The sequence below is a fragment of the Lichenostomus cassidix genome, chromosome Z (assembly GCF_008360975.1).
Source record: "Lichenostomus cassidix isolate B80296 chromosome Z, HeHo_3.0, whole genome shotgun sequence".
Taxonomy (NCBI): domain Eukaryota; kingdom Metazoa; phylum Chordata; class Aves; order Passeriformes; family Meliphagidae; genus Lichenostomus; species Lichenostomus cassidix.
Window position 1 is genome coordinate 3,439,256 of NC_139511.1, and position 27,964 is coordinate 3,467,219.

Genomic DNA, 27,964 nt, shown 5'->3' on the forward strand with positions numbered 1-27,964 from the left:
TTTCAAATTTTTTTTTTTCTTTCGCGGGTTGTTCCTTCTCTTTGTGATTTCTGGATTTCATGGTGAAATTTAAGGTTAGAGAAACAAGTATGAAGAGGGAATGTAAGTGAGGAGCAAAATCTGAAGCTTTTCTGTGACCATTATCTCTGAATTTCAAGAAAATTGTGTTACTCCAGTGACAAAAAAATGCCCTCAGCCTTGATAGCACTTTCAAGCCTCCTTGGAAATCAGCTGAATATGTGAGAATCCAGAGCCTGTAACATACACTTGAAGCTGTATTCTCATAGAGCATAAGTCTGTACATTCACTACAGTACCCTTAGAGAAATATACATCAAAATACTGCCAGAATTCTTTGCTTTACTTAATTGTATACTAACTGGTATACAATTCTGACTGTTCAGCCGTTCAGTATTTTCACGGATGTATTTATTTATAAGACGTTATTTAGAATTCTCTGTGAGAGATGCTGTGAGTGAAGTGCCTCTAGAGTCAATGAACTCTCATGCCAGGCGTGCCTGGAAATGTCTGCTGGAACAAATAAGAGTCTTTTGTTCCCCTAGCCCACAGTGTGTTAAACTAGCTAGAAGCATTCATTGTATTGCTGTAGTAGTTACTCACAGCGTTTATTGTTTTTCACAGAAGGAAATAAAATTTTTTTAAAAAAGGCAAGGTCTTGTTTTCAGGGTTCTGTGATGCCTCTCTTGCAGGATGCCTTCCTGTGGGCTGGGCTAGGAGCATCACTTGGTGGTGTCCTGTGAGAGGTCCACGCTTCATCCCTGAGAGAAGCTCACCAGGAGTCAGAGAAGGAATGGGGGAAAATGGAATAAAATTCCCTCCCGACCCCTATTACCTACCCGGGTGCTGCTTCAGAATAGGTGTGAGACCCAGAGGGTCAGGCAGGTGACCCTGAAGAAAATAATCTGCCTGGAGAGTCTCCCAGTTGCACTTTGTCAGATAGATCACTACCTGAAGTATTCAGAATAAAAGGATAGTGGTAGTAGGTGATTCCCTTCTGAGGGGAACAGAGGGTCCTGTATGTCAACCAGACTCATCCCAAAGGGAAGTCTGCTGCCTCCATGGGGTCCAGGTTTGGGATATCACCGGGAGACTCCCTGGGCTGATTCCGCCCTCTGGTTATTACCCACTGCTGGCTGTCCAGGCTGGCAGTGATGAGATTGAAACCACCACCAGGGTAGTTAAAAAGGACTTCAGGATTCTGGGTCAGCTGGTTGATGGCGCAGGAGCACAGGTGGTGTTCTGCTCGTTTCATTCAGTGCCAGGGATGAATAATGAACAGCAGATTCCACATCATCAATAAATGACTGAAGGGCTGGTGCCATCAGTGGAATTTTGGGTTCTGCACATGGACAGGCTGGATCAGGGGCCAAATCCAAAAATACGAAGTTTAACAAGGAGTGAGTGCCTGTGGGCTACTCAGTTGCCAGCTGGGGTTAAACCATGGGAGCAAAAATGACATTTCATACATTTCCCATGCTATTAGAAGATGCCCAGTAGGCAAATGAAAAACAAAGGGAAAAAAAAACCCAAAGCACTTCCTGTCTTTCATTAGAAACTTTATTGTATTAACCTACAGGTATGTGAAGTGAAGTGAAATATATGGTAGTGAGAGGGAGAATGATGAACATCAGTCATCTTTGGAAAATATATATATGTTTTCACAACCAAACACTTTTTTGTTACAACTAAGGAGAAAAAGCTAGGCATACTTGATAGGTTTTCTTTAAAAATATAATACAGTTCAATCATATCAAAGTGAAGTCTTGTGGGCTAAAAAAACTGAAGATAAAAGAGTTATGTTCAGTGCTCTAGCACGGGTGTATCAAATGACAAGGTTTTTTCTACAGTAATTGATGAACATACACTCATTTGTTTTCAGTAATTTCAGATACTGTATATACAATCTTTAATATAAAGCATTTTTGTCAAAACTAGCTCTGTATTCTTCAGTCTGGACTTCAGGGCTTCGGTGTAAGAATTACTATTTGGATACATATTGGATAAAAAATTGTAGCTAGTGTACTTGAAAATCCAATATGTATAGAATAACACATTCCTCGCTTTTGATTTTATCCCAGCTTCACTTCAATATGAACTTGCAGATTGTCTCAGCAGAAAGTGTGAGTACAATGAAATCTTCCTTCCCATAATCTGCACGTGCATCTCCAATTAAAGTTAATGGGAGTTCTCTGGGTAGACCAAGATAAGGACAGATTTTATGTGTAACAGTTTGTGGTGATTAAAAATCTTTGATACAGTAAAAAGCCGTGAGGTTCATTATGCTTCTAAGTGGCCTGAATTAATAATGCCTACAGTGTTTAAAGCCTAAAGTTTATACTCACTATTTAAAGTCAGCTATTAACTTCGTGCAGCATTTTATTAACATGGTGACACATTGCTAGGGGAGAGCTACCTCCATTTTCAATGCTCTATTTTGTGACTATTGTAATGTGGATAGATAGAGGCAAGGCATCCCTTTCCATTCCTGTCTGTGGTGAAGCCACTTCTCTGAGTGTTTGCTAAAACTGCTACATCAACTGACTCATTCAGTCTCCTCCACAACACAGAAGGAACTTGCAGAAGCATTTAAACTGAGTGAAGACCACAGTGGGACCTACAAGAAGAGCTGTCTGGCAGTCACGAGGATTCAGCTGGGGATCTCTGAAGCTGAGAGCAGAGCATACTCCAGGAAATCAGTGTTCTGAGCACCTTACCAAGGATCCTTCTCTGAAGTAAGTTCACAAGCCATTTGCCTGTCCTGTATGTACTGCAGATCTAGCTCAGATCTGTGCAGATATTGCTAAGGCTGACTACACAGCAGGAGTTTTACCCACGTGATGAAAGGCAGACCTCAGTAATGTGTGTACTTGGAACACACACAATATGCAAAAATACAGTAAATTCATCTATTTGCATAAATATCTGACTGAATATATCACTTGAGGATATGTGACATACTGGAAATTAAAAAAAACCTCCCAACATTTTTTCAGCTCTTCACTTCTCCATGTTAAAAGGATTGTTTGTATTGTGAAGGTAATTTATCTAGTGGTCTTCAAATTTTGAAAGAGCAAAAAAGTTTTTATGACCTCACAATTGTTAAATGCAGCATTTTCTATTAATGGCTTTTGAGAAGAAAGGTTTTTATTTTAAAGTCTGTTTCACACAATACAAAAAAAAATTATATACCAGTAGATCTACATTTTATCTATATGCACACAAACCTAATCAATACTTCATCTTAGACAGGGATTAAGTGGCAATTGGCCTTTGAAATCTTCTAGTTAACTTCTGCACTTGCAAAATCCAAAGATAATGGAATTATTTTTTCTGTGTATGTACAAAAAATGCCCAGGGAATTGCAAAACAACCACTATCCTTTTCCCCATCCATCAAGGAAACACCAGCCCTCGGGACAAGGTGCTACAGAGGCAGTGCCAGGTCATGTGAAATGCTGGCAGCTCACTCTTAGGTTCCTGAAAGTACCTTTCTCCTGAAAGAGGATGTGTACTCTATAGCAATAATTTAATTTTTAAGTTGACATGTTTGGGGAAAATTTTGTCCAATGGATGGTGCATTTAATTTCCACCAAATCGTGCAGTTCGTTTTGGAACCTGTTTTGGAAGGAGAGAAAGCCTCTCTTAGAAGAAAAAGGGCTCTTTTGGAAAGATGGTCTTCATCCACATGGTCAATAGAATAAGCTAAACTTTAAGGAGGAACTGTTCTTTAGTTTTCTTCTGCATTCTTTTTGTCATTCTCAACAAAAACCCCTTGATTTTTTTCCCCTGAATTAATGAATTAAGCTAAATGATTCTGTATTTGCTAATCGCCTCTGACAGACATCAGTATGACATGATTTCTCACTTTGATCTTCTTGCTCTGCCCAGAGGTCCCTTGAACTGGACAAAATAAAGGCCAGTTGGCAAAAATGCAAAAGAAATGGACACACACACTAGAATATTTTTGCAGTTACAATCTAGTTCACTAAAAACACAGACACACAGCATAAAAATGGAGACAGAAGTTAATGAAGGTGGGGGGGTACATGTGTCACATTATTAGCAATGCAAAAGACCAGCTTAAGCATGTGTTTCCCTACATCAACTATAAAAAAGAAAAGGTGCCTTTTTAGCAAGTATGCACAGAGTTTGCTTAGTTATTTCTAAGAAAAAAGTCAGAACACTTTACTATCTTTATCCTATATTACAGTCATTATTACTACCTTTTTATAAAATGTAAACCCTTCCTTGCAGTTAAGATTTACAGAAGTCATCACCTTTGTCCACTCCTTACATAATCAGTCCATGGTGACAAAAATAAACTGATTCAATTTACATTTTCTTTTGAAGTAATTACTGATATGTTATGGATTATTAGTTTGTGTGTGGCAGAAATAGTGGTCAGAACTGCAACATGTGAAGCTGAACTGTAGCAAAATGCTTGCTGAAGACTGGTGCTGGGTCTGCAGTACTAAGAGATCTTGAAGCATCATTTAATACTGATGTATGCAATTATTTTATCTCCAGAACTATTCAAGCAAAGTACATCCACCACCAGCAATGGACAGCAAAGCCTGATGATAGATTTCCCAAACAACTGCAATATTGTGCTTACTTATCCCCATCAGATGTTGTTTCTTTATAATATGTCTTGACTAAAGATAAGAATGGAAGGTAAAATTTGGCAAGGCAGTTTTCCTTCTGCTAGTGAATAACTGGTGAATCAGATCACCTGTACAAAGTGGTATTTGGTAAATTGCACCGTCCTGGGAGTATTACTACTCTGAAATATGACAGACATGAAGCCTATATTTGAAGTTGCTAAAATGTGATGTTATCAAGACTAAGCTACTATTTTTTTAAGCCAGTATATTACAGTATAAATGTGTTGCATACCTGTTTCTATAAAATTTACTGCCATGAAAAAAAGAAGAATAATCAGGATCCCCAGAGTGTGGCATTTGTCCATCTGTCACTCGTATACTCAAGACAGACCTCGTGCTGAGATTCTGCAGAAGGTACAGCAATTATCTGCCGGACAGATCAGGAGCCAAGAGAGATGGTAAACTAGAGAGGAAGGAGCACGACCACGCCACTCTGCCCCTTGAGAGTCCCAGGGCTGCAGGCATCAGCTTGTGGGGTCATTCGCTGCTGACCCCGTTTGTGGAGGGCGTGGGGCTCTCTCGGACGGGCAGCAGGTCGTAGTGGCACGGAATGTGGCTGTTTTTTGGGAGGTCATAGGGATCCTGGCCGAAGCGCCCGCCGCCGCTGCCGAACGCGCCCTGGACAACGCTCACCGTGGGCTCTGGGACACAAAACAGCAACACACCCAGCATTAGAACACCAAACAGAAAGAAAACTCTGGTGTTTCATTGCAGTTTCTGCTTCAGTGGAAAGATTCCTCGTCATGCTGAGTCCTGGAGGGCAGGTGTTGAAACACAGGTTGGTGTTTTGGCTTCACCCTGCCATGAGTGCATGTACTGGCAGAACCAAGGGGACCAGCATCTCTTCTTTGTGTGTTTTATTAAAAAAACAAACCAACAAAAAACCCCAAACAAAACCAAAAAAACAAGCTTAATTTGGGGCTTTTGATCAAGGCTTTATAACAGTCCTTAAAAGCAAAATGGGGATGTTGATGGATTTCAGTGATCTCTAATTGCAGATGGGGAAGGAAAATACATCCTGTGACACAGGATACAATTTATTCCAGCCCAGAGATGAGCAGGACAGCTACCACTCCATGAGATCCCAAAGTTTTCTGCAACTAAAGAAATACAGTAACTAGGTAAGGCCTATATTAGTGGAATGCTGTGTCTGTGGGTGAAGATGCCATTTTATTCTGATCAAGGGAAGGAAACAGAACTTTTCTGTCCCTCCTATACACTTATTCCAGCTGTGTTCAGTGTAACCTAGAGGTGAACTATATTGCAATCAAATGCTAAGCTTATCTTACACTTTGGTTTAAAGAAAGGCTTTCAGACCAGGGAAATTCAGAGGTATCTGTAGGTTACAGAACAGAGCTGAAGGTATTTCAAACCCTTTTTGTGTGAATTACAGCAAGAGAGCAGGGTGGTTGTTCCAGCTTTTGAGAAAAACACAGAATCGGAACACGTTATTTTGATTTTCCAGTGATTTTCACGTGTTTTGATTAAACTGGATCCAAGAATGAGAAGCCCTGTGCTCTTTGTTCTTAACCCCCAGCATTTAGAGGTGGATTTTGCACCTACCAACTTCATACACGTTCTTGTTGGCTGTGGCAGAGCCGGCGATCTCAGCATAGGGGGAGTCGCGACGTGCTGGGGACTTCATCTCCACGTAGCCACATTCTGAACTCTTTGGCACCAGAGCTGGTGGGTCTTTGATAGTAGCATAGGGGTTCTCAGAGCTGCTCAGGGAGCAATTACTTAAATTGTATTCCGAGTTCTTCACCAGATCTACAAAAAGAAAAACGTGTTACTGTCTCAAGCATGCTGCATGTTATGGGCGTTACCACAAAAAAACCCCAAAAAACCAAAAAGGGTGTTCTTTAATGCTGAGTTCTAAAAAGTCAGTCAGAAATAAATAATTTAATGGCAACCAGTTGTAGCACTTCAAAGTTACAGTACAACAATCAATGAAAGCACCTCAAATATGATGCTCTTTAATAGACTTGATCTTGCCATCAGCAAATTACTGTTGCAAAGTCTGAGCATCTTCAATTCTGGTTGAAATAGCAGCTAGCATTATATACAGATAATGTGCAGAATCAGTGTTTAACAAGCACCTCAGAACATTTCTGCCCCTCCAAGTGCTGAGACACTATTAAAATAAGGGACCTGAGACTGTTCCCAGGAGCAGTGTTTGGGTATGCAGCCACACTGAAAAAATTACCAGCTCCTTGTAAGTTTCTGTAAGGCACACACAGGAGAACTGAAAAGGAAACATCAGGTGGCTTGGGATGTCAGGATTTAACTGAAGGATCTATAACTGGTTTCAGAGAAGATGTATTCACTCATGCTGGGAAGTGCTTTCATGGTGTGTTACTTCATTCTCTGTGCTGCTTTATGATGCATTGTGTTACTTAAACTGAGACTTCCTTAGCTTATTTCTGACTCCATATCCAACAGGAGACTGAGCTGGGTGGACCTTTCAGTGGATAGGTGCTCCTAGCTTTGTGACTCATTTGAACTGGACTTTCTCTAGTCACAGAACTGTGGAATTGTTTAGGTTGTAAAAGATCTTTCAGATCATAGAGTCCTCCTGTTCATGTAGCACTGGCAAATCCACCACTAAACCATGTCCCTAAATGCCAAATCATCCCATCTTTTAAATCCCCCTGGGGATGGTGACTCCACCACTTCCTGGGCAGCCAATGCTTAACAACCCTTTCAGTGAAGAAATTGTTCCTGATATCCAATATCTCAATGTCTTCCATGTTGTGAGGGGCCCAGCACTGGACACAGCACTCGAGGTGTGGCCTCAGCAGTGCCCAGCACAGGATGGTCACTGCCCTGCTCCTGCTGCCACACCATGGCTGGCACAGCCCAGGGGCCACTGGCCTTCTTGGCCACCTGGGCACCCCTGGGCTCATGTCCAGCTGCTGTCAGCAGCACCCCCAGGGCCTTTTCCAGCCCCTCTGTCCCAGCTTGGAGCTGCAGGGCTTGTTGTGCCCCAAGAGCAGGGAAAACCAGGTGTAATAAATCACTCTGTCACTTTAATTGTCCCTTTATACACAAGGGGACAAACCAGCTGCTTTTGTCTGTGTATTTAACTCATTATTCATATGGACTTTGCTACACCTTTTCCATTGTTTGGATATCCAGGCAGCCTTGGCATGCCTCCCTCAGGTACCACAAACAGTGACACACCAGCATGGTACACTCACTGCAAAGTCTTGTGAGAAAACAGAGTAATTCAAAAGATAAAAATATCAGATCACTACCCTGAATTTCTGAAGCTTTTCATTCCTGACTATGTATCTGTATGTTGATATTCTTTCCAAAGGCCTGCAGTGGATGTGTGAAGGTTTTGTGGTCATGCAAACCATGCCAGCTGCAATTGGAATTATCTCTCTTTTAAAACCTTTCAGTAGAGACAGCATGAGTCCTCTTCTGCTGTCTAGAATTGAGCTGTGCTGTGACTCAAGCATGACAGAAACATTTGATCTATGTGACATGTAGGAGACTTAATATGTCTTGATTTGTTGTTTTTGGGTTTTTTAAAATCCAACCCTTCAAAAAAGAAAACAAAAACAAAAAAACAAACCACACTAGCAAGCAAACCAACCATGCATTTATTCATTGTCTAGGAAAAATTTAGTCCAGAATTATTTTTATACTCTCTTCACCCAGAAACCAAAGGTAATTTAGAAGAGTAAAAGGAATGTCTATGTCATTTTATCTAAATACATCAGAAAACAACCTCACCTTTCAGGGACTTTCCCACATATCCTCTATCGAGTCCAAAAGCACCTGAGAAAAAACAGATACAGAAACCAGAGCAGTTGTAAAATCAAAGAAAAAGGGAGGTGGTTAAGGTCATAAGGAAACATTAAATTATCAGGTTTGACCTCACAAATCACAGGCCATTACCTCTCCCCAGCTGCTCTTGAATTAGCCCAATAAGTGCAGTTGGATTAAAATGCTTTTTTTTTTTTTTTTGTCTGGATGAACCCTATCTACCAGAAAGGCATCCCACCCTGACCTGAAAATCCCAGGTGTGCAGAGTTCACTCCAATTCTTGAGGCTCTGCTTCCAAATTTTATCACTCCCAAATCAAGGTCTCCCTGTTCCAGTCCCAGTGGCCTCAACACATCACACCTGAGTCTACAACTCTGCAATTCCCTGTTACAAATGGATTTCTCTCAATAAATGCAAACAGCAGTGCATGACAGCTGTCTTCAGAGACCTGGCACGTTCCTGGTTACTAATCTATTCAAATTGCTTTGACTGATATTGTGAAGAGCTGATTTTTTAATTAGGCTGTATTGTTGTACTATGCTAGAAGCTTTATAGAAGACCAAAATCACTTTATTTATGCACTATCTAAACAAAATGCATAGTTTTCAAGAGGGAAATTTATTATTTAAGGAGACCTAACCTAATTAATTTTATTCCTACCCCATCTTTATTTATTGGAGCTCATGTCAGTTGTTCTGTTGTTTTTACAAGTTTAATGCTCAGGTCACCAGCCTCGAGTTACCCAAGTAATCCTATCTGATCTTCTAGGAAATCAGACATAATATCAGCATTCATCCAGTCCCCTGGAACCTCCCTGTTACTCAAGATCTCCTGCCTTGGGTTAACCACAGAAAGTATCTCTGAGGAGTATTTAGTGTGAATACAAATGCTCTAAGAAAATACAAAGCTGAATATTGAGCATTGTGACTGAAACCCTTTCCTGAAAAAAAACCCCAAACAAACAAAAATCAACCAAACCACAAAGCAAACAGATCTGAGCCTGAGTTGTGGTTTGTCCAACACTGGGGAAGAGCAGGAAAAAAAAAAAAAAAGTGCATACTGTTGTTCTAAATCCCAGAATCGCATATATACATAAGTACCAGAAATGAAGGTAATTAAATTTTCTGAGTAACACTGCCACTGGAAGTCCCTTTTAAGGCTCTCACTGGTCAGTGCAATACAGCCTTTTTGGAATGCATGAGACTGGAAAAGGGTGAAAAGACAGCATAAAGCAGGATACAGCAACTCTCACCACTTCCTGGGAATTTTTCTTCTTAAAGACAATGCTTTGTCTTTTAGCGGACAGGAGGCTTAGCTGGGAATTCTAGCATTTACATATGAAGCACCTCAGATAATGAAAAATACTTTTTAAATCACTGATTGCATTTTGTGGTGATTTAAAAAAGGAAAAGAATATATGCAACCTTTCATTTATTAAATAAGAGTTTGTAATTTTGTCCAAGCAGACCCTTGTTGTACAAAAACCATTGTTTTATGAAACTAATCTGTAAGTGAATATTTTAATAAAAATAATGTATTTTACACATTATGTCTGCACTGGACATCAAACTTCACAATTCTTCACTATTCTTCAGTAGGGGTCACTTTTTAATCTCTAACTGCCTTAAGGGATACATCCCACACACAATGAATAGCATTCACATTCTCCTTTTTTTTTTTTTAATTTATTTTTACCAAGCTCATTGAGGTAGCCACCGTGTTTCCAGTCTGCTGGCAGTGTTCCTGTGTAGTCCATGACAGCACCTCTTTTTCCAGGCTCCATACCTTTCAGGTTCACAAACAGCTGACTGGTTTTTGCCTATTGCAAAGAAATACATCAAATAAAACTGGGAAGCTGCTGAATTTCCAGGTGGTAATCAGGAAGAGCAGAACTAAAGCAAATAGGCGAGGTTAGGGAACAGAGTAAAACAAACTAAAGACTGATTGTCAGAGAAATTTCCATGTTTTTAGGCTTTACCTTTGCCAAGGTCAGTCTCTCCATGTTGGTGACATGAGGTGGGCTGGAGCACTGAGTCAGGGTGTGGTAACTGGGGTTAGAGAAATAGTGGCTGTTGACATTTCCACCGTTGGTGTGAGGAATGGTTTCTGAAGAGAAAAGAAAGGAAAATGAACAACTGGAAATAACATGGCATTTCTTTCTTAAGGTAAGTTTTTGACAGTGCTGCACTGATTTCAGAATCTGATCTAGAGCTCCCTGAAAACAGCCCACAAACACAAAACTAAGTATCTTTTATTCATCTGAAGAAATTAGAGATATGGAGCAGTAAGTGACAAGTCATGCCCTCCCTTTCAGCAAGGAGCATTCACAAGTGTAACCTGCTAACTTCTCTCTCTGCTGTGGTCCCTTGCAGTCATCATTATTGTCACTTGCATTGTCACTTGAACATCCTCTGGTGCTTCAAGAACACCAGGACCTTCGCTGGTTTGCTTTTCCTGAACTCTGACAACTGTTCCTGCTGCTTTCCTTCACTGTGGTATTCAGAAGGCACCATTGCCTCAAGTCTCCTGTGCCCACTGAATCCCAACTCACAGGCACTTTAATATGTCAGAAACTCCTGCTTGTTTCATTGCTCCTTCCCTTAATTAGTTTCAAACTTGAGCCACTTTGCTCTCTGGTTCTCTGGAGAATCTTGCCACAGATAGTGTGAAATCCTGATTTTTTATACTCTTTCTGTATTCAAGCTGTTGGCATTGAATTTAAGGGCCCTTGTAGAAAACAGATTTTGCCACACTGCAATTGTGTGTAAAAGCAGGCACAGAGGAATGGAAATGTCCATGTTTAATGCATAAAAAACATTTGAGGGTGGAAAATGTTGCACAGTAAAGCAATGTATGTGGTCACTTTTCCTTATAATTAACATATTTTACCAGGGTGAGCCACCTTCATGGTATCAAAAGCAGAAATATGTGAATTCAAGCCTGTTGGGGCAGATCTGAGCACAAAGCCAGGATGATGGAGGAAAACAAAACAATGTCCTAAACTTACCCGAAATGGTGTAATCTGCATTGATGACCCTCATGGCAGGGGTGTAGGTCACAGTGGGCATATGTGTCTCCTTCCCTTTCTGCTTCTGCCTGTAGATGATGAACAGCACCAGCAGGAAAAGCACCACCAGCACGAGAATGATGATGCCTGCTATGGCTCCTATCTGGTAGGAGTCAGCAGGGAGGGCAGTGCTGGTACGGCTCAAGCTGTTCAGGTTCCCCACGATAATTACTCCAGCTGAAACAGAGGAAGAAATGAAAGTAAGTGGCATAAATCAAGTGTCAGGAGCAGGAGACAAAAATTTCACTTCTAAACTCAACTGGGTTTAATAATGCCAGAATAGAACTATGTCAGTTCTAATCCTAACCTTAAGGAAAAACACTCAGAAACTTCACAGAAAGAGATGTTATCATGAATCTGAAAAAGCAAAAGCATACTCTGGGCAAGAAGCACAGGGCAGGTAAAACTCATGCTCCCTGAGCAGTGCAGGCCTTTATTTCATGCAGTCTTCACTGAAATACTTTGCTGCAATTAATTATCACTGAGGCATCTAATTTAAAGCCTGCCAAACAGACATAATTTAAAAAAATAAAAAAAAAAAGGACTACTTACATTCACCTGTCAGATTCATTTAGTGAATGATAGAGAGATGGTGTTTATAGGGGAATGCAGTTTGTGTGTGAAACAATTACAGTTGATTTTATTGCGTCTGGGCTTTACCTTGATCACACCTGGCTCCTTTCCAGCCTGGGCTGCAGTAGCAGGTGCCTGTGATGTGGTCACAGGTGGAGTTGTTCAGGCAGTCACAGATCTGGCGGCATCCATACCCATATGTGCCCTGGGGACATTCTGCACAGAGTAAAAGCAAAAATACACTAAAAGCTCTGAGCTGCAGGTCTGCAGCACCCCTCTGGTCCAACCCCACCCGCTGCTGCCCGTGGTCAGCAGATGGCAATGTGTCATTAGCCTCAGATCTCTACTGGAAGAGCTCCTAACAGGACCCCTCGGTGTGCAGGAGAGAGAAAAATTGTATTTACATGTGTGTTCATCCTTTACCTGCAGTGATGCTGAGGTGGTGCAGTGAGCAATCAAGGCAAAACAAAGAAAAAAGAGTAAAAGATAAAAAGGGTAGAAGGCAGTGAAGGAATGGGCAAGGTGTGAATAAAGAGCCAGCACACTCAGATCCCAGTGCTTGAAAAATCACATAATCACACAAGTGGAGCCAGACATCTGGACGATGTCCTGTGGTGTGACAGATGTGCTGATGTACAGGAGCAAGAGGGAAGGGCTGCAGCAGTGGGTCTAAAATGCACCATGCATTTATAGAAAAATAAAAGTGCTGCCCACAGCATGCTCTGATACTGTAATGTAGACACTGAGAGACTACTGCCTGGAGAAAAATGCTGAATTATGGAGAATCAGGTAATTGGGAGAGTTGTACTCAATTGTTTCTCTCCCCAAATGATTTGAATACAATACTTAATTACTGATCAAAGTATTTCCTACCTCATGTAAGTCGTCTGGTATAGAATTATCCTACACTGCTAAAAATTGTGTCTTTTTTACTGCCACCTCTTGGTACTGTGTAGCCTGTTACATGATAGTAGTTCTGATGGTTTTAGGAAATGTGGTATTTCTTCACTTGTTGAGGCTCAATTTTCTGAAATTTCTCAAGAGTTTTGCAACTATATTTACTTCTCTTTGTCTTTTTAAAAGAATCTAACTCATCTCCCATGCAGTCCTAATTTGGAATAATTTACAGAATAACACAATGGGTGCCAGGGAATGACAAATCTTAACTCAAGTGAAAAACTTCATGTTTATGTACCTCTTCCTTCTCTTGATTACATTCAGTAAAACAAGATTATGAATACTGAAGTAAATGGGTGGGCAAAACCCATCATGTCATAATATATCTTGTCCTTTTAAGATCTAAATTGGAATGAGTACCAAAACATTTAGCTTAACATTGGTAAATCAGTATTACCAACTCGAAGAATAAAATACAACATCTGTAACAGAGTTAGATTGGCCAAATTATTCAAAGCGATGTTTTGACATCAAGAGACTATCTTAAAAAGTTATCTATTCCTGAATGTCACTGATGTTTTGAGTAGAAACACAGACACCATCAGAATGCACAGATTTGGGAGCACAGCTCCGTGAAGTCAGCAAAGGTTGGACAAACAGTCCTGTGCTCATGGGCCTGGTTATTCTTTAATGCTGTACAACGTGACACCACCACTGATGTCAGGGGTGTTGTTCTTGATCTTCCTGAGCAGAGAACCACACACATATGAAAACAAAACACCACCTACGACGCTTTTGCAATCCAGCTGTGCTGCAAAACCACACTGCAAACACTTAATTTCATCCACTAGCACTGATGCGCTACTTCTTATCTCTGGTTTTCCAACTATTAGCTGTCATTGTGGTTTATGCTAATGGCTACATTTTGTTGCTTTCACAGCATGCTAATGACAACTCCCTGGATTTATTTTCTTGCTTTTACATGACGGAGTAGTTGGGTGTTCCTTTAGCATTGCGCCCAAAGCGACTAAAACGCAGTGCAAAGAAACAGCCACCAAAACCTTAACAACTAAACTCTGTTGGGTTCTAAGTGCTTGGGAAGAGCCTGGGGCCAGCTGCTGAAGCTCTGTGCCCATCAGCAGAGCCCCTGGAGCCCAGAGGTGTGTCCCAAGGCTGAAGGGAGCGCTCACTGTGCTCGCAGTGCCGCCCCATGAAGCCTGTCCGGCATGTGCACTGCCCGCTGATGTGGTCGCAGTCAGCTCCGTTCTGGCACTGGCAGATCAAGGCACAGTCCTTCCCGAAAAACCCCAGGGGACACCCTGAAACACAAGCAGAGGGAGGGGGGAGAGGGGTGAAACAGGTGCCCTGGGAGAGGAGCATTCTGGTTCCGTGTGTTGCTGACAGCTCACTTCGGCAGCTCCAGAAACGGACCAGGACCTGCCTTGTCTGGAGTGGTTCAAAATACACATTAGGCAAAAACTATGGAAAAATGTGTTTTCCTATTAAAAAGACCCCAAAAAAACTATGGCCGTGAAACTGTGCAGGCAGCAGAGGTTTTGAAAAGACAGCAGTGACAGCTCCTTGAAGAAACAGGCTTAGAAAGAGATTTGAGGGCAGTTTGTGAATCTGTCCATCACTCAGTGAACCTTTGGACATGTTTCCTTCATAGTTTGTGCTGAAGCCTTAAAAAAGCAAAAATTCTTAACATATTGTACCTGAGCCACTCACAAAGAAAGCATTTCAGTATGAAGAAGACACACCACTGCAAAGAGATCATTATTCACCAGCAGGAAGCAAAAACCCCTGATAGCTGACAGCTGAACCAGCATAGTGAATGTCTTCCAGAACTGCATCCATATGGTCCTGTAATGTATCTGTTATTTCTTGCCACTATGACATTACTCATTTGGAACAGGAGAGTTCTGATTTCATGGAAAACACGTATTTGAACACTGAATGCAAAACACAGTCTTATTTTTCTTGAGGTCAAAGATAGGGGTTGTGGCCAGGATTACAGCCAGTGAGACAACCTGAATGGAAGGTAAACCAAACTGAAAGTATAATATGATAAAGAAGCCAATTTTATCAACATTTATTTCTAAGAAATGTTTATTTCTCAAACTTTGTATGAACTCTTAGCCAACATGTAATGAATACCACGTACCTACACCACAGCCATTTGAACAAAAAGCTCTTGGAAAAAAAAAGAAAAAACAGTATAAATGTATTATTAAATGAAGAAAATTCCAACAGGAATTACAATGTTGCAGTCTAGTGACATCATCTTTCAAGGTTCTAAATTAAAAACTTCTGTATCAGCATTTGAATTGCAGGTGCTGAGCTAGAAGCTCTTCTGGAGGCTGACTGTGTCACTGAGCTGCAGACTGAGAATGAACACAAAATTCACTTACTCTGTGTGCAGTAAAGGCCAGTCCAGCCCGGGGTGCACTTGCACTCCCCATCGTAGGCACTGCAGAAAGCTCCATTGTGGCAGTTGCACGTGTGGATGCAGTTTGGTCCCCAGTGGGAAGGTGGGCAAGCTGGAACAACCCAAAGCAATTAATTAACCTCGAGTCACAAAGGTTCCTTGATGCACATGAATAGAGCTGCTTCCATTCACACATGAGCACTGCTTTGTTTGGTTGCTGTTTTTCTCCCAAGTGCATGTTTTGGGCTGCTGTGTTCTGAGCAAACAGCCACAGATTTATTAATTTATTTCAGCTAAGGCGTCATTTTACTCCAGGTAAGAAGTGCTGAAAAATATTAAATGTGTGAAAAAAATGCATACTTGATACTCAGTAATTAGGACATTCATAGCAGCTTTCTCACAGAGAAAGCCATTACATTTCCTCTCTTCATTTATTTTTTAATCTGCAAACAGTCAAGGGCTTACAACTTTTAAACCTCAGAGGTGAAAAAAGCTAGAGAAGGTTGAAACTCCTGTACAGCCTAGAGCTTTCAACCCAATACTAAGCTTGCCTTCCTGTGTTTCCACCATTAAATTCTATGTACTTGCCTAAAATGTGGTGAAGATAATCAGGTCTGTGCTTTAATCTGGTTAACCCAGTTGCTTCCATGAGTCCAATAATCAATGTAATATTTCTAAACCCCAAGTACTTATCTACAGAGTGGAGATTATTTTGCTCACAATCATGTCGACTCATTATGAGACAGAATTTACTGGCTGCTTTGGAAATGTCATGATGGATGAATCTGATGCTCTGTGCTGCCACTAGAACTGTGAAGTGGTTCCAAAATACTAATTACTATTCAGAGACAGCAAAAGATAATTTTCTTCATGCTGGAGTGTCACTAAGTGAAGAGGGTACTCTAAGAATAGACCCTTTCTGTTGAGTAGGATTCTCATCTTGAGGGTTTTTTTCCTTCAGTAAAGAAAGTACTACTTTAAGTAGTACTGAAGCAGTATTTTAAAAATAAGTAGTAAATAAGTAGTTCTTTACAAATAGTTTTATGGAAGTACAGTGTCATAATTTCACAGGAGAGAAGAAACAGGTCAGACACTAAAGCCTTGGTTTTATTCTTGTGTAAATTTATAAGGCTGGTAACTCCTTATTGTTTTGTAGTGATCTGGTTTTCCAAACACCTGCCTGAGACCAATAAAACTCCTGAATCCTTTAAACATTTGCATAATGATTCATGTATATGTGGGCTGTATTTGTTCCAAGTATGTTTTTTCCCAAATTTCAGTTCATTAAGAATTATATTATGGTGTATTGAAAAAAAAGCACCAGGTTTGGTTTTTTGTTATTCTCACTTCAATTCTGCCTTGTAATTATTTTTATTACTGTTTTGTGTTTGAAATTAGTGCTCAGCTAAGAAGGAATGTAAATCACATACAGGCGAAAGGTTAGAAGTTTAAAAAAGGTCGCTGGTTCTGAAAGAAATTAATGGAATCATTATTTTCCATGTGAACGAAAGGCCTTTATACAAAGCAAATAAACTTCCTCTGTTATGGTCCGTGAGCACAGCCTCAATAAACACTTCCATTCATATTGTTGGCACCATTTTCTTGATATTGATTCAGTGAGTAAGTCCCTCCTCCTCCTAAAAACCCCTATTCTGCTACTCTCCCAACTACCTACTTATTTTACCATAAAAACAGGGACTGTTGTAGCCTCTGGCTTCCACAGGAATGGGCCCAAGATTTATTTTGGAATCACACTGGGTTGTGCATGCTAATGACTTCACAGAATTTAGCCAGGAAAGTTGCTCTTTCAGTTTTTTTCCCCAACTGACCAGATGTTACCCTGCACTTGCACAGAGCCAGTTAACCTGCAAAGGATAACCAGTCAAGCCGTAAAGGATATAAACCAATGAGCCACGTTATTAAAAAATGCACCTCCCTGGAAACCCCAGCAAAATGTCTCTTGAATTCTGATGTATCAGGGTTTGGTGCAGCTTCTTTCCATCACAAAAATGTGTTGACTGAAATTCTGGCACGTGTATATTTCAGGCTGTGTGGATTTTAGCACCTTATGGGGTTGGATATGCTTCTTTGAGAGTTTTCAAACTCTCAGATTGCCTTAAGACAATTCTTTCCTCTAATTAGGAAATTGCAGAGACCCATCCAGGCATATGGAGAGTGACTATTTAATAAAATAACTTTATAAAAATTAATAAAATTAGGGTCTTCCCTTCTAAGTCAGTAATGAAGAGTCCAGTGAGTTTAGAGCACCAAGACAACACTCACTAAGTGAGGCAGAGTGACACTAAAAATGTCTGTCTGTGAAAACATCTAGAAAAGGTATAAAGAGAAAAATCCATCACAAAGTTACAAGCATTTAAAAAAAGGGCATAGTGAAAAATTTCTTCACAAAATGTTCAAATGCTTAGTGAGAACAAGGATGGTTGTGCAGCCAGAGCACTAACTTGTGTCTGAGAAAATCTCAGCTTTGCTCTTTGCCTGGCCAGTGAGGTTTAGGATCTCTCCATTATTGACCATGAAGTCCTAATTTCTGACTTAAAACAGTGTTTCTTTACCAAAAAAAAAAGGTAATTTAAATAGCTGGATCCTGATTATTTGTTGCAAAATGACAGGGGGAAAATAAAGTTTATACTTACGCTGAGAGCAGTCACTACCAATCCATCCAGGGTAGCACTGGCAGGATCTATCAATAGGATTACAAGTCCCATTATTGGTGCAGGTGCAAATTCCAGCACAGTTCTTCCCAAATCTGCCACTGGGACATACTGAGAAGGAGACATTGTCAGAATTAGAGCTCATTGGCAATCAGAACAAGATTTTATTTTCTTCATTTCAGGAGAAAACAGTATTTGGATCAAGAGAGGTATTGCTTAGTGTAACGTTAAACTGAGGCATTATAAATCCTGGTGAGCACAATATCCACCATCACTACACAAATAACACAGAGGGTTTCACACTTAAGGATCAAACACCTTAAGCTTCCTGATTTATAAACTGAGCATCTCACAACAGAAACTGTCTTTGGTTTCATAGCTTCCAAGCGACGGGTTGGAAACCATTCCAGCACTTGGTGGTCTTTCAGTCAAGCTGTACCTTCGTTGCAGAGGGCTCCTGTGAATCCAGGCAGGCAGTCACACAGGCCAGTGATGTGGTGGCAGGGGCCACTGCTGTGCACGCACTGGGGACAGGTCTGGCTGCAGCGGTGTCCGTAAAACCCCGGCGAGCAGACTGCAACCACAGAGGACAAGTTGTCACTGCTGCCTGCCACCAACCACCCTGCAGGACACTTGTTCCTGCCCTGAGCTGGCTCTGCTTGCCAAGCCCACAGCAGCTGCAGTGGTGGTTGTTGTTATTTGTGCAGCTCGGTGATTTACACTCCCTAAACAAGACCTGCTCCTTCTCAAGGACTTGGTGTGTTCTGGTTCATCATGACCTTGTTGACATTCCAGCTCATGTCAAGCCACCCTGAACTTGGGTAATGTCTGGAATGCATACATACTTTATTTGTCTAAACAAGGACATCTTTTGAAGCACATCTGAAGTAACACAGAGAACAGCTTTATCCCTAAGATGAGTAAGGTCATCTTAGACCTTGATTCCTGATGTGTTTCCTAACCAGGAATTCCAACAGCGATTACTTCACTGGATAAAAAAGCACAGATGTGATCCAATCAACCTTTCTTTTACATGGTACAGAGTCACCCTAACTTTCTGAGAACATGAGACCAGAAATGCAGAGCTGTCCAGTTAATTCTGATGCTAAAAGCACTAGTTTCTCAAAAAGAAAAGGAAAGAAAAGGAGGAGGGGAGGGCGAAAGGCTGCTGCAAAAAATCTCCTTCTTTGTTGATCTAATCCCTTTTGGCATTTATTTCCTGATAAATTAGAATATTAGGTAATAGATCAAGAGAAATACCTGCACAGCTGCAATTAGCACTGACAAAACTACCTTGGAATCTTTTCAACATTTTAATTTCATTCAAGATTCAGTCTTTTAATTACACACTTGATACAAATTATATGCCCAGATCTCTCCAGAGAGATTAACTTTTCCAAGTGAAACACTGCCAAAAGGTCTTCCTGTTTACTGAAAAGGCACTTTCTGACCAGGATCCAAATTATTCCTATGACCTTTGTCTCCCCAGCCTACAGACCGTGCCTCAGAGGGGCACTGGACTGGAAGCCTCTTGTCCAGGTTATGGCACAGCTCCAGAACACAAGGCAGCATTTTTGCATGGCAGTGTTACACTTGGTCTGCCTTTGGATTCACTGACTGACTGCAGGGCCCTCAGAGATGAGATAGTGAGAGTAATTACTGCTCATAGTCAGAAATGCTCAAGGAATACTAATGCCACACCAATGTGGGATTTAGCAGTGCCATGTCACAGCCTTCTGCTTGAAATTTTGCCATTCCTGGACTGACAGGGCTTCATCTTCCTCTGGTTCTCCTTCTCCCTGCCACTGACCATTTCAGGTTGTCTCCTGCCTTTTAAGTCTCTTTTGGAAGACCCAGGAGCATCTCTGTGTGTCTTTAATCACAGAGATTTAATCACAGACCTGCTCCTGGATCCTGTTTTTGGGAAACCTGCTCTGGAAACTGGGCTCCCCTTCAGTTCCACACAACTCACATTTCTCCTCCTTCATCTTAAATGGTTCAAACTGAAGACAGCTGGACTGCTGGCAAACTGTGACAAATTTGGGAGGGCAGACTTATTATTTACCTCCCTGATTCTGGCATGATTTGCTTTAGTTCATATGTATCTCTCTTCCTGCAATTTGAATTTTAGAAAGACAAGTTTTCCAAAAGGAACCACAGGTACATTTGACATGCTCTACTTACTGTGAGGCCTCATCCCACTGACTGTTCTTACAAAATAACTGTTCAAACCCCAAGTATTAACTAAGCCAGTGATTCCTAGCAGACTCAACAGGAAGGTTTTTAGTTTCTGAAGCTCATGTATGATTTATTTACCTGCATTACAAGCTCAGCATTCATTGATCACGTTTGGAAATGCTTTGGAATGGAATCCCCTGCTACATTTCTTGGAAAGTATAATAAAAGAATAAAAGTAAAGCTGTACCATAACAAGAGCACTACTAGATGGAAACACTTGTTCATTGCAGAGAATCCTTTTTCCCCTGTATATTCATATATTTTGACAAAATGTGCAATCAAGGAATCTTTCCTACCATTTCACACTACAATTATCAAAGCACTGTGATGCTATATGATATCTATTCCAAGCAACAGAGGTAGAAACAGAGATTTTTAAAGCACTTGTGTCATCCTTACTTCTCTGGCAAGTGGTGCCTCTGTATCCTGGTGCACACTCACAGATCCCATCGTCTGGAGAGCAGGATGCTCCATTTTTGCAGTAACAAGGCAAGGAGCAGTTTGGACCCCACTGTCCCTCAGCACAGACACTGTCACAGTGAATACCTAAAACCACAAATAAATAAAACATCTGTGAAGAGCTCTCATGCACCGTTTGGGTAAACCTTTGCTTCTCAGAGGACTGAGCTTTCAAACACAACTCACACAACCTTTGCATGAGAACATCACTGACATCAGGACAGGACAACACGATAAACCTGCATCTCCCCCAGAACAGTGAATTTCCCTCATATTCCAGTTTTGATGAGATGTACATAAATGGCTTTTGCTTCCTCCATAACGGCTGTTTCAAACCAGCAATAGCTGAGTTTCAGATTTTATGTTTGGGAAATGCATGACAAAAGGTACTGCAGGAACTTTGCCTTCTGAGAATTCTTCGTGTCTGACATAATTTTGTATAATGATGGGGTGCAGGACACGGAATGATTTCTAATTAGTAGTGAGCTGATTGCTGCTCAGCCTCGTACCAAATGGAAAAATGCAGTGCACACAAAGGCTTTCCAAACACACCATGTGAGCATTCCAGAATGCTTAGCTGCCACGGTGTTAAGGATGCTGGTCAGTTGGTGCTTAGTTTAACTGGTTTTGGTATAAAATTGATTGCAAAATGGCCACAACCTGAATCTCTGCATGCAGATCATAATACAAACCACTCACTATAAATCATCCAACCATGGTTTCTTTGCTGGGTTCTTTTGTTTGTTCGCTTGGCATTTTTTTTTCTCACAGTGCAGCAACATGAAATATAATTTTCCTGCTTTTTAAGAAGCACTGTGCATGTTAAATGCCAGCAGGCACCACCGTGGAACTCAGACCGTATTGTGTCTGCAGCACTTTGCATTAACAATCAGGTTTTATTGTAATGCCTCTACTGAATGAACCCTCCACTAAGGGAAAAGTGGACTGCATCCAACCACAAGCATGTCTTGCTTTGTAAGTATTTCCAGCAAAATATGCCACAGGTTCACTGGCTGCCAGAGTCCTAAAAAAAGCAAAACAGTTTTACATGTGATGAGGGAAAAAAAAAAAATCTTTTAACTCTGAACACCAAAACCTACTGTTTGTAAAAATCCTGAGAAATAATTACATGGTTTGCTGATAGATAAGACTCAGAGGTGATTCCTCAACACCCCCAGCATGTGCCTTGCAAAGCTGCCCATATTTAAAGACCAACTCTCTTAATTAGAGGAAAGGTAGAACTCCAGATTCTTGAAGTGTTTTTCTGTGCAGGACAATCACCAGACTGAAGAATCAAAAATATGTGTTTCAACAGATTGCACCAACCTGTGCCAGCAAGACAGAAAAACACTTGACTTAAAAAATCCAGATACTGACAGACAGTACACAGGCCACCTAAAAGCCCTGACTGCACAATGATCATTAGTACTGACCTGAAACAAACCCACTGCCAAAAAACAAAAGGCTGCTTACATCACTCCTTTTTCACTTTTTGCCTGCCTAGACAATGTCACCCTCCTGTCCCCATCCACATTTGAGAGGCAGTGCTGACTTGTTTCTCAGTAGCCTGGTTCAACTTTTTTATTAACTCCCCATTTATGGATAAATAGAGTAAAAAGAGTGCCTTGATTTTGAGAGATGCTGGTGCACATGAGTAGTATGACATCAGTGGGGTTTTTTGTTTGGTTGTTTGGGGGTTTGTGGTTTTTTTTTTTCAGAAATAAGACAACTTCTTTCAGCTGCTGCTTTGCCTGGGGTTCCCAAATCTGAGAATTCTGTAAGCCTGTGAAAGCACATCTCAGAGCTGTGAGGGTTATCTGCCATATCACACATAGCTGCACTCAGTGCACCCTGCTGGAGGAAAAACATTTTTCACAGCCTCAATGGGACTCAGCAGTGCTCAGTGTATAATGGTCACTGTTAACAAGCCCGTGGTTGCCAAGAGCTACCAAAGTGCATTATCTGAGATTATGTAGACCAGTGACATACAATAACACCAGGCTCAATTATTCTGTCTTGATCTGTGCACAGAGGATGCTTTATGACAGCAGAGTGTCCGAGGGTGATGCTGGGATGGGAAGACAATGGGTCCCATGCTGCACAGAGCCACAGGGCTTAAAACAGGCAACAACTACCACTAAAAATGAAAAAAGGGGGAAAAAAGGGCTCCTTCAGTACACATCAGGGAAAATCACGCCCTAGGGAAACGGAAAAAAACCTGCTTTTCCCACTTTCATCCCTTGTGAGGAGGTGGAGAATGGCATCACTCTACCTAGGAAATAAACAGTGTGCACTAAATATCACTGAGTAACAATGATGACAACACAACCTACTGCAAGAATGCTGAATACGATTCTGTTTCACTACAATTTTATAATATTTGCTATTGATCATAAGCAAAATCAGTTTCATTCCTGTGAATATCAAGAACGAATGTAGCAAGGCAGAAAAAATTTAGTAATTTACTGCATCTCTACTTATTAAAAGTTTTCAGTCTCAATCATTCCTATTTAGATAAGCTCACAAGGCACTTAAAAACAAGTTGAGTTTTGTGTCATATAGCTGTAAAAATTAAATGTGTATTTTTGAGAAAGTAAAAGTTAGAAATATTAAAAGGATTAAACCAAAATTTAAAAAAAATTAATTTCCAGAGTGATGCTTTATATTATATTTTGGCAAAGAAAACTATGCTGTGATAGAAAACCCAGAAATTATTCAGGAAAAGGAAGCATTTTTACTAGAACTTACAAAGCAAGATCAGACTCATCTTTTACAACAACGTTACCAACTGGTTTATGACCGCCACAGTTTCATGCAAGTATTAATCTCTTACAGGATAAAACTGTTTTTATTAAGTTTTCATGTTGGTTCTGATACTGATAAGGGTATCTGCGAGAAAATGTTTTTGCCAGAGCTATGGACAAAGAGCTCTTTGATGGCCTTCACAAGTTGCTAGGCAATAGCTGAATGGTCATGATAAACTTCAGCTAAGCTGCTCTGAAGAAATGCTCGTGCATTTAATGCCCCGTGCTTTATGCTGGGGGCCTCACATCCAAATCAGCATTCCCCCAGCATTCATAACTGCATGAATGAAGTGAAGAATTCTTGAGGGATACCACTGCTTCTGCCCATGCTAGCAGAGTATTTACACACTCCCTATGCTGTATTTTTAAGCTGAGATTCAATGATGCATCCAAATCAGATCAACGGAAGCTAATTTGTTTTAGCACTTGAAGGGGAAAAAAAAATTACCAATTATTTCTTACTATCTTCCCAGGCAAATTTATTATTGGAGTAAGTGCTGTTTTCTAGCTTATTATGTTTCCATTAGTCTGATAAAAAGTTATCCCAACTCGAAGAATATTTTTTTAAAATTAAGAACATGTATTTGCTGTCCATTTTATCTTAACACACAAGGAACTTCCCAGTATAGCCCCTGAGCATTAAAACCTATTTATACACTGGTGTACTTCCCATGTGTCAGTGCAAAATTGGATATGTAACAGCCCAAACTAAAGAAGGAACAGGACTTTCACAGGCTGGGGAAATCTTGGTGCCATTAAAGCTAATGACATTTCCCATTATGGTCCAAGAACTCACCCTTCATATGTGAGAGAAACTAACACTTCTATTCAAGGCAGCTGCAGCTTCTGATGGTGAGAATTAGTTTCCTAATTTCTCTGTCAAATAACGGATGGCAGCCCAAAGAAAGGGAAGTGGTGAAAAATGTCATGGGCACTATTTAGAAGTATCCTCACTGTCTGAAGGCTGTGAAGGAACTAATAAAAATGTCCCAAATTAAGGAGCTAAATGTCAGAGATTTTTCTCTGGAAGTGCAGATTTCAGCTGCTACACTGCAGGAGCAGGAGAGACTGTGGCTGCAAGTTTTGGTAGGAAGGCTGCTACAAAAAATTGTCCACAAAAATATCTGAGTTTGAAGGCAAACATTGTTATCTGCAAATTTCAGTGGGAGAATCCCTTTTGAGATATTTCTAGTATCCTCCTGAAGGCCATACTCTTGCCACATACTGCTACATATATTTATATACATATATATATTCCAGAGGTACTCTTCTTTTCTTCTATCAATCTTTAGGCAGCCACCAGGAAATAACACTTCTCCTCTTTTTAACTTCTTCATAGGTGGAAAAGAGATACACCTAATCACTGATTTAAAGCTATTTTAAATAAAAGAGTGGCATTTATTCCACATAAAGATCCACCACAATGCACAGACAACAGAGATATAGACAAAATGAAATCCAGGTAGAGGGTGGGGCCAAACCCACTTTCCAATTCTATTGGAGAATTTGTCTCCCTAAGTTTGAAAAGGATGTCATTTATCAGTGGAGGGTGCTCAGATATCATTTAATTTTGCAGCACACTGAGTATTCCTCCCAGTCAGGCCTCATCCTTAAGGAACCCAGGGTAAACTGCTGACAGTGGAGAGAAAATAATGTTTTTTCAAGAGAATCTTGGCCTGGATGCACCAGGGCTCCAGCAGCAGCTTGTTTTTGGGTCTAGAGGTGAGGAAGACCCACAACAGAGGGGTCTTCTAAGAAAAAAGCCAGACTTCTAAGTCAGTTTTTTCCTTTGAGGAGGAGAAAAAATGCATACTCATGGAAAGCTGAGGGCCAAGGCAGAGCTGCAGCCTCCCTGGCTGCTCGCATCAGCAGGGTGGGTGTCGGATGGCAAAGCTCCCCCTGATAATCCAGCAACAAATGTGCCTCTCAGAAACACTGTCAGGGGCACATGGAAGGACACAGAAACAACACATCTGGTGCTGGATGATCTGAGTAATGCCAGCAGGTGTCCAGTGCAGAAAAAGTCACTGACAGCCCTCCTGCTGCAGCCTGCGGGTGGACGCTGGTGAAATGCAGGCTGGTATTACTGCATCTGTCTTCTCCACAAACCAGTGCCATTGTTTTGGTACAGATAGCAGACCGGTGGTATTTCATAATCCCTGGCATCACATAGCCTCCAAATCGATTTTGAAAGTAACAAATGTTGCACCACCCTGATGTGACATCTCCCCGCAAATGCGAAGGTGCGGCTGAGCTGCTCTGATGTGTGATCAGGAGCTCCCACATCACTGCAATTACAGGAATAAACAAACTGTCTGGAGGAAAAAAACCCTGCCTTTTTAATTAATTAATCGAATTACTTTAATTAATTTGATTAATGCTTTAATGTGAAACCTCAGTCTGCGGGATTATGACTTCTCTAATCTTCCAGGCAATTTGGGAAAAGTTTGTATTGACAGCTGCTTGCAGAGCAGATAAAATTAAGGGATGAAACTCACAGTCATGGTTTCCTTGTTGGGAGAAGTGCTAGATGTATTTTTTTAATGGAAGTTAACCTTTTTAACCTGAAGTTTTGGGGTAATTTATCATTACCTATCAGGACAATGTATTTTCTGTGTGTTTCTTCTGCTTTGTATTTTAATGGTTCTCACTCTTTTCCACTCTCTAGCTACTGAGCTCCCTCCAGATGAAGAAAAAAAAAAAAGTTATTTATAAGATGCAGTGAAAATGTCAAGGGATGAGAGAGTTTGGGGCAGACATCATCCTCTGTGTGGGCGGATGTTTCTCATTTGTGCCATCCTGTCATGTGGCTCCTGGAACGTGACGGAATGGTCAGACTGCCAGGAAAAAAACATCACCCTTAACTCTTGCTCTCCTAAGCAGAATTGAGCTGCTGCAGAGGGAAAGCATGATGTCAACTGCAAAAGAGGGTAGGATTTCTAACAGGGGTCCTATAAACTAAGTCATTTTTGTTTAGGATGAAACAGAGCCCAAATGAAAACCAGAAACCCTAAATAAAAATAGAGATCAAGTGAAAGCCAAATATAATTACTTCTTGAGTTTTTTAACACAGCACTCAAAAACTGAACTTTTGTTCCTAAGCAGAAACTAAGAAGGAAAAGACAACACACTGGGCATGCTCAAAAGCAAACTAAAAACTACTTAAAAAGACTAAATCTTAGAAAAATCTTACTGCTGACCCAGTGGGGAGCTGCAGCTCTGTCTGCAGGATGAGGCAAAGCCCTCCTGCCCACGTCAGCAGCTCAGAGCTCCCTCACACCCCGAGGTCACTGACCCACCCTCCCCATCCTTGTGGGACAACTGTGTCACTCCTTCATTTGCTTCTGCAAAGTTACATAAACTATTCCCTCTGACGAAATTCCCTGGGGGAGCTGTAGATAACTGCTCTGTTCGCAGGGCTGAGGGAAAATGCTGCTTTTAAAGTACGATTTTGGAAAGTCTGTGTTATGTTGGTGGCAACAAAACATTTTGGGAAGTTCACCTTGGCATCATGGACTTACTGGTGCTTAAAAAGAAAAAGTACTCACAAGTTCACATTTTTAAGCTTCCTCTAATGTATTTATTTTTTTAACACTACCTTCCCAATGGTTTGAAACAACTGAATCCTTCCTTTGGGTTAGATAAGCATTAGACTAATTGAAAATCAGTTTCTCCCTCTCTCTGTTGTTTAATTTGGTGTGTAACACTAGCCACCCAAAAGTAGTATGACTGATGGTTACTTTTGCAAATCCAGCCAAGAAAAAAGAAAAAAAGAGCTACTCTAACGTAATTTCTTTCATTTTAGAAGCTCCCTGCATTTTCCACACATCTTCCATCTGCTCCTCCATCCAAATCCATGCACAACCTCTCTCCTTAATCCCACAACCTGCTGCTATTCCTGCCATGCAACGTTACAGCACAGCTATTTGGGAGCCCTTTCCTGATACATTTCCCTTTTATAATCATTCCAAATATAAATATCTGCACAAAGCCCGGATTCCTCGCGGGTGTTGCTCCGACACGTGAAGTGTGGGAGGAGGATTTTTCCAGACACTGAGTGAGCTATGTTGTAAAGTGTGTCTAGACATCACCAGCATGTCAAAACTAGTCTGTCACACACATGCTGCTCTGATGACATCATCCAGGGATGGGGACTCCATCTTATCAATCATTAGGCCCAAAGTCTCTTTCTGGTGAAGTCTTTTTGCTTTCTAAGTAGCTAGGTGAAGTAAGGTTTCACTAGACAAAATTCTTATGTCTTTATCATATTATATATTATCATACTATGTATTTTATAATATATTATGTCCTTTCCCATACTGAAACCAAGCACAAAGTTTGTGTTGCACTTGAAGCCTCTGTCACATCC

General features: G+C 40.9%; 1 protein-coding gene and 1 long non-coding RNA gene across 2 annotated transcripts in view; one reads left to right on the forward strand and one right to left on the reverse strand.

Moving 5' to 3' along the window:
• Positions 1-1,559: 1,559 nt before the first annotated feature.
• MEGF10 (multiple EGF like domains 10) overlaps positions 1,560-27,964 on the reverse strand; it is an 85,414-nt gene continuing 59,009 nt past the window's right edge. The window contains exons 14-25 of the mRNA XM_085043178.1: positions 20,732-20,878; positions 18,534-18,668; positions 18,077-18,205; positions 15,406-15,534; positions 14,185-14,313; positions 12,185-12,313; positions 11,465-11,701; positions 10,436-10,563; positions 10,153-10,276; positions 8,425-8,469; positions 6,247-6,453; positions 1,560-5,324 (exon numbers count right to left, since the gene is read on the reverse strand). Of these exons, the coding sequence (XP_084899304.1) occupies positions 5,161-5,324; positions 6,247-6,453; positions 8,425-8,469; positions 10,153-10,276; positions 10,436-10,563; positions 11,465-11,701; positions 12,185-12,313; positions 14,185-14,313; positions 15,406-15,534; positions 18,077-18,205; positions 18,534-18,668; positions 20,732-20,878 (1,703 nt within the window). The 3' untranslated portion in view covers positions 1,560-5,160. The remainder of the gene's footprint in view (positions 5,325-6,246; positions 6,454-8,424; positions 8,470-10,152; positions 10,277-10,435; positions 10,564-11,464; positions 11,702-12,184; positions 12,314-14,184; positions 14,314-15,405; positions 15,535-18,076; positions 18,206-18,533; positions 18,669-20,731; positions 20,879-27,964) is intronic.
• On the forward strand, positions 5,319-6,134 carry LOC146424239 (uncharacterized). The gene is made up of 2 exons (XR_014846983.1): positions 5,319-5,804; positions 6,077-6,134. It is a non-coding gene; the product is annotated as an uncharacterized LOC146424239 (long non-coding RNA).